A 17,182-nucleotide genomic window follows, 5' to 3' on the forward strand; every position below is an offset into this window, starting at 1 on the left:
GCTTTTGAATTCTGGTGCTGGAGGAGACTCTTGAGAGTCCCATGGACTGCAAGAAGATCAAACCTCTCCATTCTGAAGGAAATCAGCCCTGAGTGCTCACTGGAAGGACAGATCCTGAAGCTGAGGCTCCAAGACTTTGGCCACCTCATGAGAAGAGAAGACTCCCTGGAAAAGACCCTGATGTTGGGAAAGATGGAGGGCAGAAGGAGAAGGGGACGACAGAGGACGAGATGGTTGGACAGTGTTCTTGAAGCGGGTAACATGAGTTTGACCAACTGTGGAAGACAGGAGTGCCTGGCGTGCTCTGGTCCATGGGGTCACGAAGAGTCGGACACGAATAAACGAGTAAACAACAACAACAAATCCGGCACTGGCTAGGGATGCTGCGCCTAGTGGGGAAAAGCAAAAGCTCCGCCCGCCCTGCCCTTTGGCCGAGCGGAGCCGCGCCCTGCCGGAGGAGGGTGGGCGCGACGGGACCTTCCCCCTCTTCGCAGCCCAAGCCGGGCGGGCCAAGGGCTTGCGGAGTCCCGGTAGGTGAAGGCGCTCGCGGGGTCGTGGGCGTGAGGAGCCTCGTTGCAACGCCTCCGGTTGCCAAAATCCACATTTACCCCGAGGAACCAGCGCGGGGAGCGCGGCGTTGCTCGGCCCGCCCTCCTGCCTCTGCAACGGGGATGAGGGAAGAGGCGCGCTCGGCGTTGCTCCGCCTTTGTCCGCGCCGCTTCTTGCTTTTCTCCCTCCCCAAAGCGGAACGGGACGTGGGCCAAACTCAGGCCAGCACAGCATGAGATCCGGAGGGCTGTGAGAGTATTTTTTTTTAAGAGTCGTGTCTTGTACGCAACGTCCGAACAGACAGACACGCGGAACGTTGTTTTTACACGGGAGGCGCCCAAGGGCGGCGACAAGCCCTTCCACCCAAATAGTCCCCTTTCCCCAATCCCCACATATACTGTACATTCTTTTCCTTTGGAAATCTAATATATGGGACAAGACTTGTGGTTTTTTAGATTTTTTTCCGTTTAAAATATTCATACATATTTTCAGGGCTGAAACTAGGCTTTTTGGCACCCGGTCAAAGACCCAGTTTGGCACACACACACACACACACACACAATGCATGTTATCGTAGGTGTACACACACACACACACACACACACACACACACACACAGAGAGAGAGAGAGAGCTCCATATATTTATTCGTAAAGGGCATAAACAGTAGGCGATATATTATTTGAACACAAAGGAATCCTAAGAAGTATGATGACTGTATGACCAAAGGGAAAATGAGCATCCCTTCCAGTAAAAGCCCGGTCTTGGCTGGGGAGGGCGGCATATAAATAAAAATTATTATTATTATTATTATTATTATTAAAAGTAGAGCTTCCATGTGCAGCAGTTGCCTATCTGAGGTTGGGTTTTTATTGTTCACAGGATCATTAAAAGACTGCATTTCCATAAGATCGGTCAAGACCCTTTGGTTTCCTTTTAAAATGAATTTACTGTATTTTATTTTTTTGGTCTCTGAGGCTTTTTGCCACCCACCCCTCTTCTTGGTTCTGTGCAAACCCTTTCAAGGAGTTTTGATGTGTAACTTTACTCCCGAGCAAGCTTCAACATCAATCATATTTTTGTTTGATTGCTCATTTTAGGAAGTGATAATTTTGTAGTCATTTTAGGTTCCATGTAAAGTGAGGAAATGTTTTTTGAGAGTCTAAAGAGAGTCTAAAGTGCCCTTCCATTACAATCCTAATGCAGCCGGACCAGCGCTTGCCAGGGAACTGCCTCTAGCAGGAAAAATGCTCACACCCCCCTTACTTTCCTGTGTGTAGATCATGGGTAGGCAAACTAAGGCCCGGGGGCTGGATCCGGCCCAATTGCCTTCTAAATCCGGCATGCGGACGGTCCAGGAATCAGTGTGTTTTACATGAGTAGAATGTGTGCTTTTATTTAAGCTACATCTCTGGGCTATTTGTGGGGCATAGGAATTTGTTCATTACCTCCCCCCCACAAAATATAGTCCGGCCCCCCACAAGGTCTGAGGGACGGTGGACCAGCCCCCTGCTGAAAAAGTTTGCTGACACCTGGTGTACATCATGTAAAGTAAAATGAATCAACCTTAGCTTTTAAACACATTCAAAGTTTTGAAGGGATCATAGATTTGTAGAGTTGCAACGGACCCCAAGGATCATCCAGAATAGCTCCTATTGCCAGCTTTTAACTGAATCCGTTATTGTCAGTACAGTCATACCTCAGGATAAGTATTTTTGGGTTGCGCTCCGCTGCAACCCGGAAGTAACGGAGCACGTTGCTTCCGGGTTTCGCTGCTCGCGCATGCACAGACGCTCAAAATGATGTCACGCGCATGTGCAGAAGCGGCGAAACGCGACCTGCGCAGTCCATTGAATTGTCGAGTTGGAAGGGACCCCAGGGTCATCTAGTCCAACCCCCTGCAATGCAACATGGGGCTCAAACCCACAACCCTGAGATTAAGAGTCTCATGCTCTACCAACTGAGCCATGCTAGTCGCGTCCTACGTTCTGTTCAGGATGCGAACGGGGCTCCAGAACGGATCCCGTTCGCATCCCGAGGTACCACTGCATACAAATAGTCAGATACTGCAAAACCTTTCATTAGGCAGAGTGAAAAAGTAGCTAATCTCAGTTTCCTATAGCCAAGATTGGTTAGAAGTACAGGCAACTCCCCATTTACGCGGGGGTTACATTCCAAGGCATTGCATGTTTAAGTGAAATCACATCTATTTGGAACACCATTGAAAAAGTGTGCAAACACCACAATCGCTGTCTGCAGACTTCCTTGCTCAAATTCCAGCTCTCCACTGGCCTCAAAGGTTTGTGCAAGGCCCCTGGGATTGCATTTGCAAAGGCTCCTGGGATTGCTAGACGCTATTTTCACTCCATTTTTGCTGTTTCCGTGCTCTTTTATGGCCATTTTTGGCCCTTTTCATGCCACATCTGGGTTCACAGCAATGCAGGTGACCATGGTTGTGCGTGCCTTGAATGCACATAAATGGGGGAGTTGCTTGTATACATATTTTAATGTATTTAATCTTCACAAAGGTTTCAACATGGAAGTTGGCGAGAGAGTGAGCAGGGTTTCAACATCAGGAGCAATTGACTAGTTTCATAACAGAATCAAGTCTAATATGTTTACTATTTTACTGCTTTCAAGGCGACCGTTCTGAAGAGGAAGGGGAAAGTGCAATCTGTCAAAGATCTGCAGAGACGCCTGCAAACAGTAAAGCGATTTGGTAACCATGGAGAAATACAGTGTGCTAGTGATACTTGGAGAAGGATCATTTGGGAGAGTTCTTTTGGTCTGTCATAAAAACAAAAATCAGAAATATGCAATGAAGGAAATAAGGCTTCCTAAGGTAACTTTTATCCAAATGCTATCAGAACCTGTTTTTTTTTAAAAAAAAAATATTCTTAGCTTTTGCTAAAGAGGTCAAAACAAGGGAAACCTTAACTGGATTTTCCACATGCCAGATAGGTAACAGGCCTAGAAAGTTCTTAGAAAATACAAAATTGTATTTAATTTAAACCGTCTGCACTATATTTAACATATACTGATCCACCTGTAGTTAGCCGTGGTTATGGCTGCGATCTGGTAAATACTAACAGCACAGTCTCAACCATATCTATTCAGAAGTAAGTCTTGTTGAATTCAGTGGGTCTAACTCGTGGAAGTCAGCTTAGAATTGCAGTCTTATTAGTCTTATCTCATTAATGTGCCATTTGTTTCAAGTTAGTTGTGCTGTGGTTTTCAGTTATGACTTATTTTAGCTGAATTGGGGCCACAGTTCAAAGATCAGCAAGACCTTTATTTTTGTGGAAGGCTTTTGGGTTATTGGACTGTATTGTAGATTATATATTTTGCCTTTAAGTTGCTTGCCCATTAAATTAGTGTGTATTGTAACTACATTTCTACACTTTTAAAACTATTTTAATCTAAATTATTATATTATTTCAATTGTACCCATTTCCACCAAGCAGGAATATATATGGTACACTATTGCTCTTAAGTCTCTTACCCCAGTCATAAAACGGCAGACTAAACTTGACTGTTACATCTTCTACAATAACCACTTGGGTTGAGGCTGTTACAGATCTCTAATTGGAAATATCTCCATGGTGAGAGAGCTCAGCAGTGCTGGCCTATGATTAAAGATTAAAACAAATTGAAGTCTGATAAATGTTTTCTAGATATCTTAATTTGTTCCTTCATTATTGCAATAACTATACAGTATATTTTTATTTACTAACTAGCAATATATTTGTAGTCTGTCTTTGGTGCAGAGAAGTCCTGGAATGAATCTCTTTTATTAGCTAAAATGAAGCATCCAAATATTGTCGCCTATTTGGAGTCGTTTGAAGGTAAATATGGATGTTTAAAAACAGTTTTTAGTATTATTAATTTTGCAGAAGCAGAGCTTTCTTTGTACCTGTCCTATTGGTGCGGCCTTAAAAAATAGCATAATAGTAATATATTTTGCATAATAGTATCTCTACTAAAAAGGTAAAGGTACCCCTGCCCGTACGGGCCAGTCTTGACAGACTCTAGGGTTGTGCGCCCATCTCACTCAAGAGGCCGGGGGCCAGCGCTGTCCGGAGACACTTCCGGGTCACGTGGCCAGCATGACATTGCTGCTCTGGCGAGCCAGAGCCGCACACGGAAACGCTGTTTACCTTCCCGCTAGTAAGCGGTCCCTATTTATCTACTTGCACCCGGGGGTGCTTTCGAACTGCTAGGTTGGCAGGCGCTGGGACCGATCAACGGGAGCGCACCCCGCCGCAGGGATTCGAACCGCCGACCTTTCGATCGGCAAGCCCTAGTAGGCACTGAGGCTTTTACCCACAGCGCCACCCGCGTCCCAGTATCTCTACTAATAAATCTTAAATTCTCTGTACATTAGATGATGGACATCTTTACATAGTGATGGAATATTGTGACAATGGAGATCTAATGCAAAAGATTAAACTTCAGAAAGGAAAGTTGTTTCCTGAAGATACGGTAAGAATACATCAGGTTATAACTGAGCACCTTTTGGATATATTCATTTTCTGGCCTGGTTTAGGCTTCTAATGAGCTTCTGCACCCGGCATAGAATTGGAATTAAATCTACAGTTCTGTCTGGATCAAAAAACACATAAAGAGGATGCATGTTGACTGTAGGTGCATTAGAGCGGCATTCTCTCATATTTGCAGCAGGCTTGCCAAACAGGTTCGCCATCGCTGATCTAGTTAGTTGGTTAGTTAAACTTAATATGCTGCTTTTCCATGGTAGACGTTATTCCATATGCCAAAAGAGAAGTGAATATTTTTAAAAGTATAAATGGAGATAATAATCACAGAATGAGATGCATAGTTTTAGAACAGAGAAATAAAATAAGAAAGAATTTTTCTTGCCCAGCTTCTATAGTCCTTGTTACGGTGTTTGTCCTCTAGTTTCCATTGTCTTATTCACGATTATACAAGTAGAATACAAGCCCATGTGTATGGTTTGTGTTTTGTGTTTATAGTTTGTGTTTTGTTTTTACATTTTTGTGTATTTTTGGTCTATGTGGAAGCCGCCCAGAGTGGCTGGGGAAATCCAGCCAGATGGGCGGGGTACAAATAATAAATTATTATTATTATTATTATTATTATTATTATTATTATTATTATTATTATATTTTTCTCCTCTCCCCACAGATACTTAATTGGTTTGCACAGATATGCCTGGGTCTGAAATACATTCATGACAAACGTGTCTTGCACAGAGACATCAAATCAAAGGTAAGTGGACCCCACTTAATGATGGTTTTTAATATAATATATATATTTATTAATAATAACATGAAGCAACACAAACAACTAATAATGGGTATTGGTCACCAGATACCAAGCAAAATACCGTCATGATGTGTATAAGGCAGAAAATAATAGCAGCATGTTAAATGAAATAGCCACGCCAAACAGATGTATGAGTTACTGGGGGGAATAACTGTTATTATAAAATTACCACCAGTCCTTTCATACTTAGAAATACAAAAATCCTAAAATTCGGTGGTTCTGTATTTCTTTACTTGTCGGCTTATAAATACTTACATCTTGCCTTTCTTCATTAAGAAGGGCCTATGCCATGGCATTTGATGCCAAGAGAGTCCATCGCCAAATGGGGGCCATGTTGTGGATTACATTTTATTGGGAATATAATTCACAGAAGTAGGGTGCTCCAGCAGATGTGTACCTGATTTAATTAGAGAGATGACTTAACCCCACGTACATCCTCCTCCAAGCTGTTAGCTCTGGGAGAGAAGCTTCCATTGCAATCCTACATGGGGTCTACAAAATGGATGAAAACATTTAATATGTGTGGTATTTATTCCATAAATAAAAGCTAATTCCGTGCCAGTTTTTTTCTAATGCTGTTGGTGTTTGATTGGCTTTTGTTCGTCAGGGAACGTAGAATCCCAACTAACCTTACAGCAGAGTGCTGATTGACTTCTGGTTTAGTAATACAGACACTGACATAGAGAGTGATAAGTCTCTCTCTCTCTCTCTCTCTCTCTCTCTCTCTCTCTCTCTCTGTAAATGGATTCTTTTCCCTATTTCATAATGCAGAACATATTCCTCACACAAAATGGGAAAGTAAAACTGGGAGATTTTGGGTCTGCACTTCTTCTTTCCAGGCAAGTCCATATCATACTGAGGCTGGGAATTTTTAAAAATTAGTTGCTATTTGTTGTAGAAATGTTAGTCTCTTCCTAATATTACTTGTGTTTGTTTCTTTTTTTGGAGCAGCCCAGAGGCCTATGCTTGTTCCTATGTGGGAACCCCTTATTATGTGCCTCCAGAAATTTGGGAAAACGCACCCTACAACAATAAAAGGTAAGAATTAATCAGAATCTCTAAGAGCACTTACTTTAATATTGGGTGTAATACTAGATAAACAATGCAAAAATCAATTTATGTATAGCCTGGACAATCTTTGCAAATTTGATTCAAATTTCAGAAGAGCCCTCCTCTGATCTTTCCAGAGTCTGTGAGTTGCTACTGACTAAGGGAATTGAATTTACAATATATTTCACAACCACTATACATAGTCACTGACAGGAATATAATTACAATGTTGAGGTTCCCATTGGATTGTCATAAATCTTGGCTAACGTAGCAATGATAGCTATGATGCCAAGCGTGGGACAGGTAAAGATGCAGGTGCAAAGGAACGGTTGGAGGCCTTAAAATTGTTGGGCAAGCAGGATTTGTATTCAAGCCCTGCTGGAACTGGTTCCTATTAGGCGCTCCCAATTGGAGCACCAATCAGCTGATGGGCCACACTCAAGTTGCAGAATGAGCCTGATTCCAGTGGGGCTTAAAGCCACCACTGATCAGCTGATTGGTCTCACTTAGTTCAGCTGGGAAAACGCCCTGTTGAGTTCAAGCTTCCTTGTAGCAGAAGAATGGGTCAACTGATGTCATTGTGACATCATATGATTGACAGGTAAGTGGCCTGGCCTACCCGCAGGGCTAGATTTAGGTTTGATGAGACCCTAAGCTACTGAAGGTAATGGGGCCCTTTATGGGTCCAGCTGTCGTTTGTCAACAACCGATTCTCGCTGTTTTTTTGTGTTGAATATATTCTATATGGTAATTTATGGACCTAATAGGTATATAGAGCCATTTGCACATAACAAAATATGTATTTTATCAGAGTAATTGTTGAAAAGTCCATGCAGAATGTAGGCACCCTATATAGAGAAATGAGCAAACCAGTGATACTTTAGGGAGCAGGCTAGCAGGACTCATGACTTACATCATAGGAGCCTATACAAAACACTGTTGCTGTATGTAGGTTTTATTTTATTTTTTATCTTATATTTTGGAAATGTACATCCAGGTTTTTTTTCTTTAAAAATTTTTTTGGGGCCCCAAGAGGGTGGGGCCCTAAGCTATAGCTTGTTCAGCTTATATGTAAATATCACTCTTCAAACCTGTCTTTCCAGTGATATATGGTCGCTAGGATGTATTCTATATGAGCTGTGCACTCTTAAACATCCAGTAAGTACCCTTCCTTATGTTTATTACTTCCAGGAACTGATCCAAGGCCAGTTTCTAAAAATGCAATGTGAGAATTGATCCTTCCCTTAAATCGTCACAAATACTTTTGTGGCTTGATGTAATTGCATGCATGCCATTAATATTGTAGGAACTGTTTATGATATGCTGCAAATAGAGGTGTTTTTTTGGGGGGAATGGAGTTTTCATTTGGAAAGGGGAAGCATTTACAGTGCAAACCTATCTGTATGTACGGTACTCAGACTGTGGTCAATACAGCAAAACCACAATATGTGTTTTTAGGATTGCTGTCATGCTGTAAGTAATAGCCTTGTCTGCTGAGTGCTCTCACCACTGTGATGGTTTCTCTGTCACAGGCTGCTCTCCTAAAAAAGGGTGAGGGTGCGGGAATGCCAGTCTTAGGGCCGGTATTAATGTCAAAAAATCAAAAAGAAATGATATTTATTGCTGTTCCAAAATATAGTGCACAGCTCCCCTAACAGCAGATTCAAAGAATGCTATTTCTGAAGATTTGTAGACTGGTCAGTTTATGTAGAATGTAGCGCTAGGTCTTTTGCACGCATTTGTATGAAGATAATGTTTAATTTGTATACAGCAGCTAGATCTAGGAGGCATTTTAGTAAATATTTAATGCAAGTAAAATCATCTGCTCCCCCCCCCCCAATATCTGTTCAATTTAGTTTCAGGCCAATAGCTGGAAACATCTTATCCTTAAGATATGTAAAGGATACTACAACCCACTTCCACCTCATTATACTTATGAACTTCAGTATTTGATAAAACAAATGTTTAAAAAGAACCCCAAGAACCGTCCATCAGCTACCACGATTCTTGCAAGAAGCTGTCTGGCAAAGTGTATTAGAAATCTTGCTTCAGCAGAGGTACTATTTTGTCTTAAGAAAACTGAGCATACATTTTTGTAGACAGAAAATTATTTTTTCATATTATGGTTTCAGTGAGATTATTATTTAATTATATCATTCATATATACACACACATAGGGGGCGTGGGTGTGTTTGTATGGAAATATTGAAATTTTTTATTTTAATGCATTCACCAGTAAGTGGAGGATTGACCTTGTTCCCATGTGATTATCTTTGGGCTCTGCTTTTCGAATGATCACTGTGACATATGCCATATTTTCCTTTATTTTCAAGTTAATTACACCAAGGAGTTTGGACTTCTTGTCAGAAACTAGGTTTCTCTTTCTTAGCATGAAATATAATTGTGGAGCAGTTGTTCACAAGTATGCTAAGATATTTGTTCACTTAAGATAGCAAAATAAAGATACGTACCTAGTGTGCATTTTGTTCAGTTATGAATACTGTTCTTCAACCCTTTAAAGGAGGAAGCGAAACATGCAAGGAGCAAGAGCTGCGATTCAGAAACAGAAGCCATGGCCAAGGGTTTCTGTGAAATGGGATTGGAGAAAGCAGGTGAGGATAAATAAACAACCATGAAGTTCTAAAGTCATTATTAACTGACATTTGAGCCAAGTTCTGACATGGTTATCGTTGGGCTTACTTACCGTATTTTTGGCTCTATAAGACTCACTTTTCCCCTCCTAAAAAGTAAGGGGAAATGTGTGCGCGTCTTATGGAGCGAATGCAGGCTGCGCACCTATCCCAGAAGCCAGAACAGCAAGAGGGATTGCTGCTTTCACTGCGCAGCGATCCCTCTTGCTGTTCTGGCTTCTGAGATTCAGAATATTTTTTTTCTTGTTTTCCTCCTCCAAAAACTAGGTGCGTCTTGTGGTCTGGTGCGTCTTATGGAGTGAAAAATACGGTACATTAGTGGTCATGGATTACTTCTCTGAAATTACAACCCTATACATACTTCCCTGGGAGTAAGTTCCATTGAACTGATTGGGTCTTACTTTTGAGTAGACATGCAAAGAATTGTGCTGAGATTTTTGTGAGTGGTATTGCCAACAGTGCCAAATACAAGAAATATGCTGGAGGGAAGACTGAATTTAAAGTATTTTGATGTGGGTTGTTTTTTTAAAAAAATCCAAATAAAAAAATATACACTATAACTTGGTCATATGATACAATATCTGCAATCCTGTGTTCAGGAAATGTATTGGTGGTGGGGTTGAAACAGGGGAACAACTGTAAACACTCCTAATGGATTTTAATAAAACATTTCATTAGGGAAGGATGAGACCTCCCCGGAAGCTGTTTTACCAAACCCTCACAGACAACAGTGGGAAAAGGGAAGATCCAGTAGTGTCATCAAAATTCTGGGAAATGCATCTTTACTTACTTCCAGTATTACAACCAAGGAGGATACAAGTAAGATAAGATTCAGTTTGCGTTGTTTGCTGTTGGAAATAACAGTTGCTATTAAATATGGTATTCCTATCAAATTATTTCAGATTCTACCCCAAATAATCCCAGTCCAAATTAGAGTCTGGCATAGGAATCTATCTGGGAAGAGAGTCTACTTTTCATCCCCCAAAAGTTTTTGATTTGAGTTTCTACTGAAATAAGGCTGCATTTTAATGTTGTATTTTGATCTTGTTTTTAAGTTGTATTTTAATCAATTGTTTTATACCTGGTGTTAGCTGTCCTGAGCCCGGACTTGGCTGGGGAGGGTGGGGTATTGATTGATTGATTGATTGATTGATTGATTATTACTACTGGCTGGCAAGTAAAGAACTGGCAGGCTGGAAAAGTTCACAAGACACTGACAGCACAGTAATGGACATCTTCAGACCAGCACTTTTGTGGTTACAAGAAGTGGCCTCTGGCCTCACTGAGCATGAGTGGGCTTGCATGGGCCTCTGTAAAATTATTATATATTAATTTTGTATGCCGCCCTTGTATCCCAGGGCGGTTCACAACAGAAAATGCTTAGCAGCACTGGGAAAAGAGGTTGGAGACCTTGAAGACAGTAGGATCAGGACCTTTGAACCCTGCCCCTCTGTATCACGGGTCTGGTCACAAACAGAGAGTATGTTAGACTGAGGTGAAGCCAGCTGAAACGTACAAAGTGAAAAGAAGGGTCTGTGCTTGACCAATTAGGCAATCCTGTTAAAACAACCCGGAATGTGTTTTTTGAAAAAAACTAATCTGGAAACGTTTCTGCTATAATTCCACCTGTGTCTGTGTTTTATCTGTGTCTGTTTTAATTTTTGTGAGGCTCCTAGAGTCCCAATTCAGGAGGGTGGGACTGGAGTGAGGATATTAAATAAATAAATAAATAAATAAATAAATAAATAAATAAATAAAATTAACTACTACAGTGGTACCTCGGGTTACATACATTTCAGGTTACAGACTCCGCTAACCCAGAAATAGTATCTCGGGTTAAGAACTTTGCTTCAGGATGAGAACAGAAATCGTGCTCCGGCAGCAGGAGGCCCCATTAGCTAAAGTGGTGCTTCAGGTTAAGAACAGTTTCAGGTTAAGAACGGACCTCCGGAACGAATTAAGTTCTTAACCCGAGGTACCACTGTATAGTCATACCTCCGGAATGGATCCCATTCGCATATTGAGGTACCACTGTACTACTACTACTACTACGACTAATTATTATTATTTCTGGAGATGACACCAAAATTTTAAAGTGGGTCTTAGGAGGGAACCATGCCTATTATAAACTGAGCCAAACCCCTCGTCCAAAATGAAGCTCAGTTTCTCATTAGCTTGCTTTCGTATCACGTATCCCCAGTCTTCTCTACTACTGGTTCTGTCCTCTCTCCCTCCCTCCAAGGTAAGTTGGGGAAAGGTGTGCAGAGGAGGGAAATGGGACTGGTACTTGAATGACTAGTTTTTTCCAAGCTTTCATAGAAGAGAAAGTGTTGAAAGGCTTTGCCCTTTCTGAACTGAGATGGGTTAGTAATGCCCATTTCTAGTAAGTTCACATTATACATGAATAGACATGAAATGGCATACAGTGGTACCTCAGGTTAAATACCGTATTTTTCGCTCTATAAGACGCACCAGACCATAAGACGCACCTAGTTTTTGGAGGAGGAAAACAAGAAAAAAAATATTCTGAATCCCAGAAGCCAGAACAGCAAGAGGGATCGCTGTGCAGTGAAAGCAGCAATCCCTCTTGCTGTTCTGGCTTCTGGGATAGATGTGCAGCCTGCATTTGCTCCATAAGACGCACACACATTTTCCCTTACTTTTTAGGAGGGAAAAAGTGAGTCTTACAGAGCAAAAAATACGGTAATTAATTCGTTCTGGAGGTCCGTTCTTAACCTGAAACTGTTCTTAACCTGAAGCACCACTTTAGCTAATGGGCCTCCTGCTGCTGCCGCACCGCCGGAGCCTGATTTCTGTTCTCATCCTGAAGCAAAGTTCTTAACCTGAAGCACTATTTCTGGGTTAGCGGAGTCTGTAACCTGAAGCGTATGTAGCCTGAAGCATATGTAACCTGAGGTACCACTGTACTTAACTGAGGGCCATATTCAATTAATAGTTGCTCTAGCAGGAGCCAGCACAATGGGACTTTCCTCTCCTGACTTTCCTCAGTTGGCTTGGTGGTGGTGCATGGCCGAAGCAGAGGGAGAGCGCTCCAGCAATCCAAGCATTTCTGCTTGCCTCTAATTAGTGCAGTGTTTAATTCCTCTTTGAGATTCTGTACAGCTCAGTAGCAACAGTTTTAATTTTTCAATCGCAAGGAGCTGACAGGTGGATCCAAGCACATCCAGCCTTCGCAGGCTAGTGCTCCATTTGCAGGACACCACTTGTGAGATACTGCAAGTCAGCCAACCTTAATCGCCATTAAGGCCCGATGAAACTCTGACAGACCAATTGGTGAATTCCAGTTCAGTCATTTCACATACTTCCTGCCCTTTAAACCAGGGGTGGGCAACCTATGAGCTACTCGTTGGTCTTTTCTGTAAATCAGTGGTGGCCAAACTTGGCCCTCCAGCTGTTTTGGGACTACAACTCCCATCATCCCTAGCTAACAGGATCAGTGGTCAGGGATGATGGGAACTGTAGTCCCAAAACAGCTGGAGGGCCAAATTTGGCCACCACTGCTCTAAACTGTTGCTTTTATTTTTGGCGACTTGGTGTGGGTTACTGTCCCAACATTGTAATGTCTTCTTATTTGTGTGAAAAGGTGGAGATGTAAGAAGATATGATGAAAATGTCACACGAAAGCAGTGGACCAAGGAGCCTCCAGAAACCTTGATGAATATTCTTCGCAATGCTGATGTTAGCTTAGCTTTTAAAACATACACAATCTGCAAAGGAGGTAAATTATAATGGTAGCAGGGGTGTGATACCCAATGTGGGTTAAATTGCTGGTCAGTGCCCCAATCCATAGATCAAGGATACGGAACCTTTTAGGCCTGGTGAACTGGATTGCTCTCTGTTCTCCCACTCTCACAGTTCAACTTCAACAGGTGGGCTGGACAAGCCACCTGTCAATTCACCTGGCATTATATGCCCTGCCCACCTGTCAGATTCGCTTGTGCAGCCTCTTCCCAAGTACCTGACAGCCAGCTGATGGTTAGGCCCTTCAGAACCGCAGTGTAGGGGGCTTCGCCTTAAGCTTAAAAAAAATTACAAGGCAGAATTAGACAAAGATCAGCCTAGTGCCAGTGGTGGATAGGTCTATGGATGTAATGGTGAATATTTAAAAATAAAGGGTTGTATCCAACAAAGTTATCCATTTCACACAAAGACTTCTTGTGTAAGGCACTTTCCCTCCCTCTACCCCCTCCGGTAAAGGTAAAGGGACCCCTGACCGTTAAGTCCAGCTGTGGACGACTCTGGGGTTGCGGCGCTCATCTCGCTTTACTGGCCACATGACAGCTTCCGGGTCATGTGGCCAGTATGACTAAGCTGCTTCTGGCGAACCAGAACAGCGCACGGAAACGCCATTTACCTTCCCGCCGGAGTGGTACCTATTTATCTACTTGCACTTTGACATGCTTTCGAACTGCTAGGTTGGCAGGAGCAGGGACCGAGCAATGGTTATAAAGAGGAGGAAAGCAACAGAGAGTTCTTTGTCATTGACACAAAAGCTTTCACCTCTTAATGAGATAGACTTTTACATGAACAAAACAGGAAATGAAATGAAACAGGAAGTAATGATGGACTAAAATACATTGTTCTTATATTGAACTTAATACTGAAGCTGTTTAATTATTGCGGGGGACAGGACTGATAATTCCTGTTTTCATTTTGCTAATGTTAAAGGCTCCGATGACCTTCTGAGAGGACCACTTACTGAAGATATCAAAACATCTGATGAGCCAGATGGTGAAATTATTATGGAGGATGCAGAGAGGCTTGAACCTAGATCAGATGACGAGGACACGTATGTTCAAATACAATTTGAAAGCTTTATTCTTGGGGTTTTTTTCATATCTTGAAACAACAGCTCCAAAAGAAACATTCCTTATCTAAAACCCAGCTATCTATAGTTGTGTACAGTGGTGCCTCGCAAGACGAAATTAATTCGTTCCGCGAGTTTTGTCGTTTTGCGATTTTTTTTGTCTTGCAAAGCACGGTGTCGGGAAAGTTTTGGAAAAGCTTCAAAAATCACCGAAGTCTTTAAAAACCTCAAAAAAGGCTACCACACCGCGTTCTATGAGTTGCTCCTCGAAGTCAAGTCGCAACTGTATTAACAGTGTTAAGAAAAAGGAAACAAACTTGCAAGACGTTTCCGTCTTGCAAAGCAAGCCCATAGGGAAAATCGTCTTGCGAAGCAGCTCAAAAAAACAAAAAACCCTTTCGTCTAGCGAGTTTTTTGTCTTGCGAGGCATTCGTCTTGCGAGGTACCACTGTATCATTTTCTCGCTTTTGAAGTTGCAGCAGTGTTAAAAAGCACCATCTTGAGGAGTTTCTGCATGTGAAACTTTAGATCCTGCCTTCTACTTGCAGTCTCCCTCTCCATTTGTTCAGCCACTTTTGGAACTTGGGGGATACTTTAGGACGAATTGTCAGTATTGGAAGCCTATGGGTCATGTAAATCTATGTTTGTTACATGGCCACCAGTTTATGTGGTCTCTAGAATCCAAATATGCCAATGGTGGAGAGAAGTGTCAGCCATTTGCATGTTTTATGTCTATAAACATATTGAAGAATATTCAGAACAGAATGATAAAGCTGATATGAGATACATGAGTGTTTTGTGAAGGAGGAACTAGGAATATTTAAGTGGAGGACATCATAGTAATTTCCAAAATCTAAAACGCTGCATTGAGGAAGAAAAAAACCCCACCCAACTCTCGCAAGTCCTTATTAAAGAAGCGCTGTGTACACCAAGGATGGATACTTCCTCATAATGTTAATACAACTTCCATCATGGCTGATCCCTGTCTATGTTGGCTAGGATTGGCAGGATTTGAAGTCCATCAACATCAAGAGGGTCCTGGTATTTATACTGAATTGAAACAGCTTAAGTTTGGATATTTAGAAAAATAACATGGATTGGACATCATAACAAATTGTTCTGGAAAAATGCTAGAATCTACAGGACTGTTTTTATGGGTATAATATATTATGTGGACACCTTTAAGTCTTTGGAGTTCATTGCAGTAAAGTAGAGGCCCTTCCATTTCTTGAGTCCAATTATTTTATTCAAACCACGTTAAAATTTGGCTCTTTCGCTTTCATTTTGTAGGGATTTCGAAGCAGATGATGATCCAGACTGGGTTTTTGAATTAAAAAGGATGACCAAAATGGAGAGTGAATAAATAATTGAATAATGGAGGAAGTGAAGAAACTCGTACCATCAGATAACCAAATGTCTTCATGCAAAAAATGTTGCGCAACAATTCGAAAGTTCTGCATAAGCATACTAGTTACAGTGATTCTAGATTAAATTCTTTGGACACCAGTGTACTGGCTAAGCTTTTTTATTTTGGGGTGGTAGAGAAGTATAGCACTTTCAGAATAAATGTGAACATTCATCTTCCTAAGGTGTTGTTTTGTGTACTTCCTATATGAAGGCGGGGTGGTTGTTGTTTTTTGTTACTGTATTATATATTTTGTGTTTTTATATTTTAAACCGCCCTGTGATCTTTGGATGAAGGGCCCTATATAAATGTAATAAATGTAAAGGCAATTTTAGCCTTCTAGCTGAGTTAACCCTGTACATTTATATTTTATTTCTTAAGGTGCCAAAAACACTGGGTGGTATTCAACCAAGTTTTACTCAGAGCGGACCCAGTAAAATTAAGGAACATGACTAAGTTAGGTCCATTACTTTCAATGAAACAACTCTGCATAAAATTTAGTTGAACACCATCCACTCTACCACCTTTTTTTATTAAGTTCTTGGGAAAGGTCCCATTGGAACTGAAATTTATTTGAGAACTAGACCGATGGAAGGATAAACATTACTTTCAAACTCCCGCTCTGTTCACATGTACCTGTGCCTAAGCTAACCTCAGTGAGGCTTACTTCAAAGCACACATGCATCTGCTTGCCCTGTTGGTCTGTTCAAGAAAGTTATTATGCCTATACATCCTAAAAGGCATGTTCCTGTATGTCCAAAACTTTGCTGGAATGCCAAGCAAGAACATAATTTGCACACGCACCCTAAATATTTCGTATTTTCATAATAATTCCTTTTGGTACAGTTGCTTTTTTAATGGATCTTAGTTGATTTATATAGATGCTGTTGGTGTTTTTGTTGTTATTCACCCCCCTGGCTTGGCGCCCTGTGCAGGGAAGCTGTTCTTATCACCCTAAATGCAATGCTGAGGAGACTGAGCCCTCAAAAGTTGGGGAATGTCAAACATGCTAGGTTCTCAGGAGCTGTGCCCTGCGTGCTTTTTTACTCGCCCTGGTGTGCCTTGAATTATCTCAAAGGGCTAGTTAACATGTTGAAAGTGTCACACAGTTTAAAGGAATGTCGATTCCCCCTCCGCCATGAAGTCAATAGAAGCGGCCAATATTGTCTCAACAGGTGTAGTAGGGGTGTGTGTCAATATTTATTCTCGCCACGAGAGATTTTTTTTTCTTGGGCTCCATGATCACTGCAGATGGTGACAGCAGTCACGAAATTAAAAGACGCCTGCTTCTTGGGAGAAAAGCGATGACAAACCTAGACAGCATCTTAAAACAGTGTTTCCCAACCTTTTTTGGGCAAAGGCACACTTGTTTCATGAAAAAAATCTCGAGGAACAC

The 17,182-nt window shown here is 41.6% G+C and overlaps 1 protein-coding gene across 5 annotated transcripts; it reads left to right on the forward strand.

The window, feature by feature from the left end:
• Positions 1 to 417: 417 nt before the first annotated feature.
• Positions 418 to 15,969, forward strand: LOC114593602 (serine/threonine-protein kinase Nek3-like). 5 transcript variants are annotated; one of them, XM_028722093.2, is made up of 14 exons: positions 418 to 530; positions 3,189 to 3,390; positions 4,300 to 4,393; positions 4,933 to 5,030; positions 5,712 to 5,795; positions 6,624 to 6,691; positions 6,804 to 6,890; positions 8,006 to 8,060; positions 8,759 to 8,959; positions 9,424 to 9,514; positions 10,232 to 10,372; positions 13,158 to 13,292; positions 14,243 to 14,363; positions 15,672 to 15,969. In XM_028722093.2, the coding sequence occupies exons 2-14, from the start codon at positions 3,274 to 3,276 to the stop codon at positions 15,742 to 15,744; spliced, it is 1,365 nt and encodes a 454-aa protein (XP_028577926.2). In that variant the 5' UTR covers positions 418 to 530; positions 3,189 to 3,273; the 3' UTR covers positions 15,745 to 15,969. The 5 variants fall into 5 exon arrangements, with proteins under 5 accessions (XP_028577926.2, XP_028577928.2, XP_028577927.2 ...); XM_028722094.2 differs by lacking the exon at positions 418 to 530 and adding an exon at positions 2,897 to 2,991; XM_028722095.2 differs by lacking the exon at positions 10,232 to 10,372.
• The last annotated feature ends 1,213 nt before the right edge of the window (positions 15,970 to 17,182 follow it).

Source organism: Podarcis muralis, chromosome 3 (genome assembly GCF_964188315.1).
Source record: "Podarcis muralis chromosome 3, rPodMur119.hap1.1, whole genome shotgun sequence".
Classification (NCBI taxonomy): Eukaryota; Metazoa; Chordata; class Lepidosauria; order Squamata; family Lacertidae; genus Podarcis; species Podarcis muralis.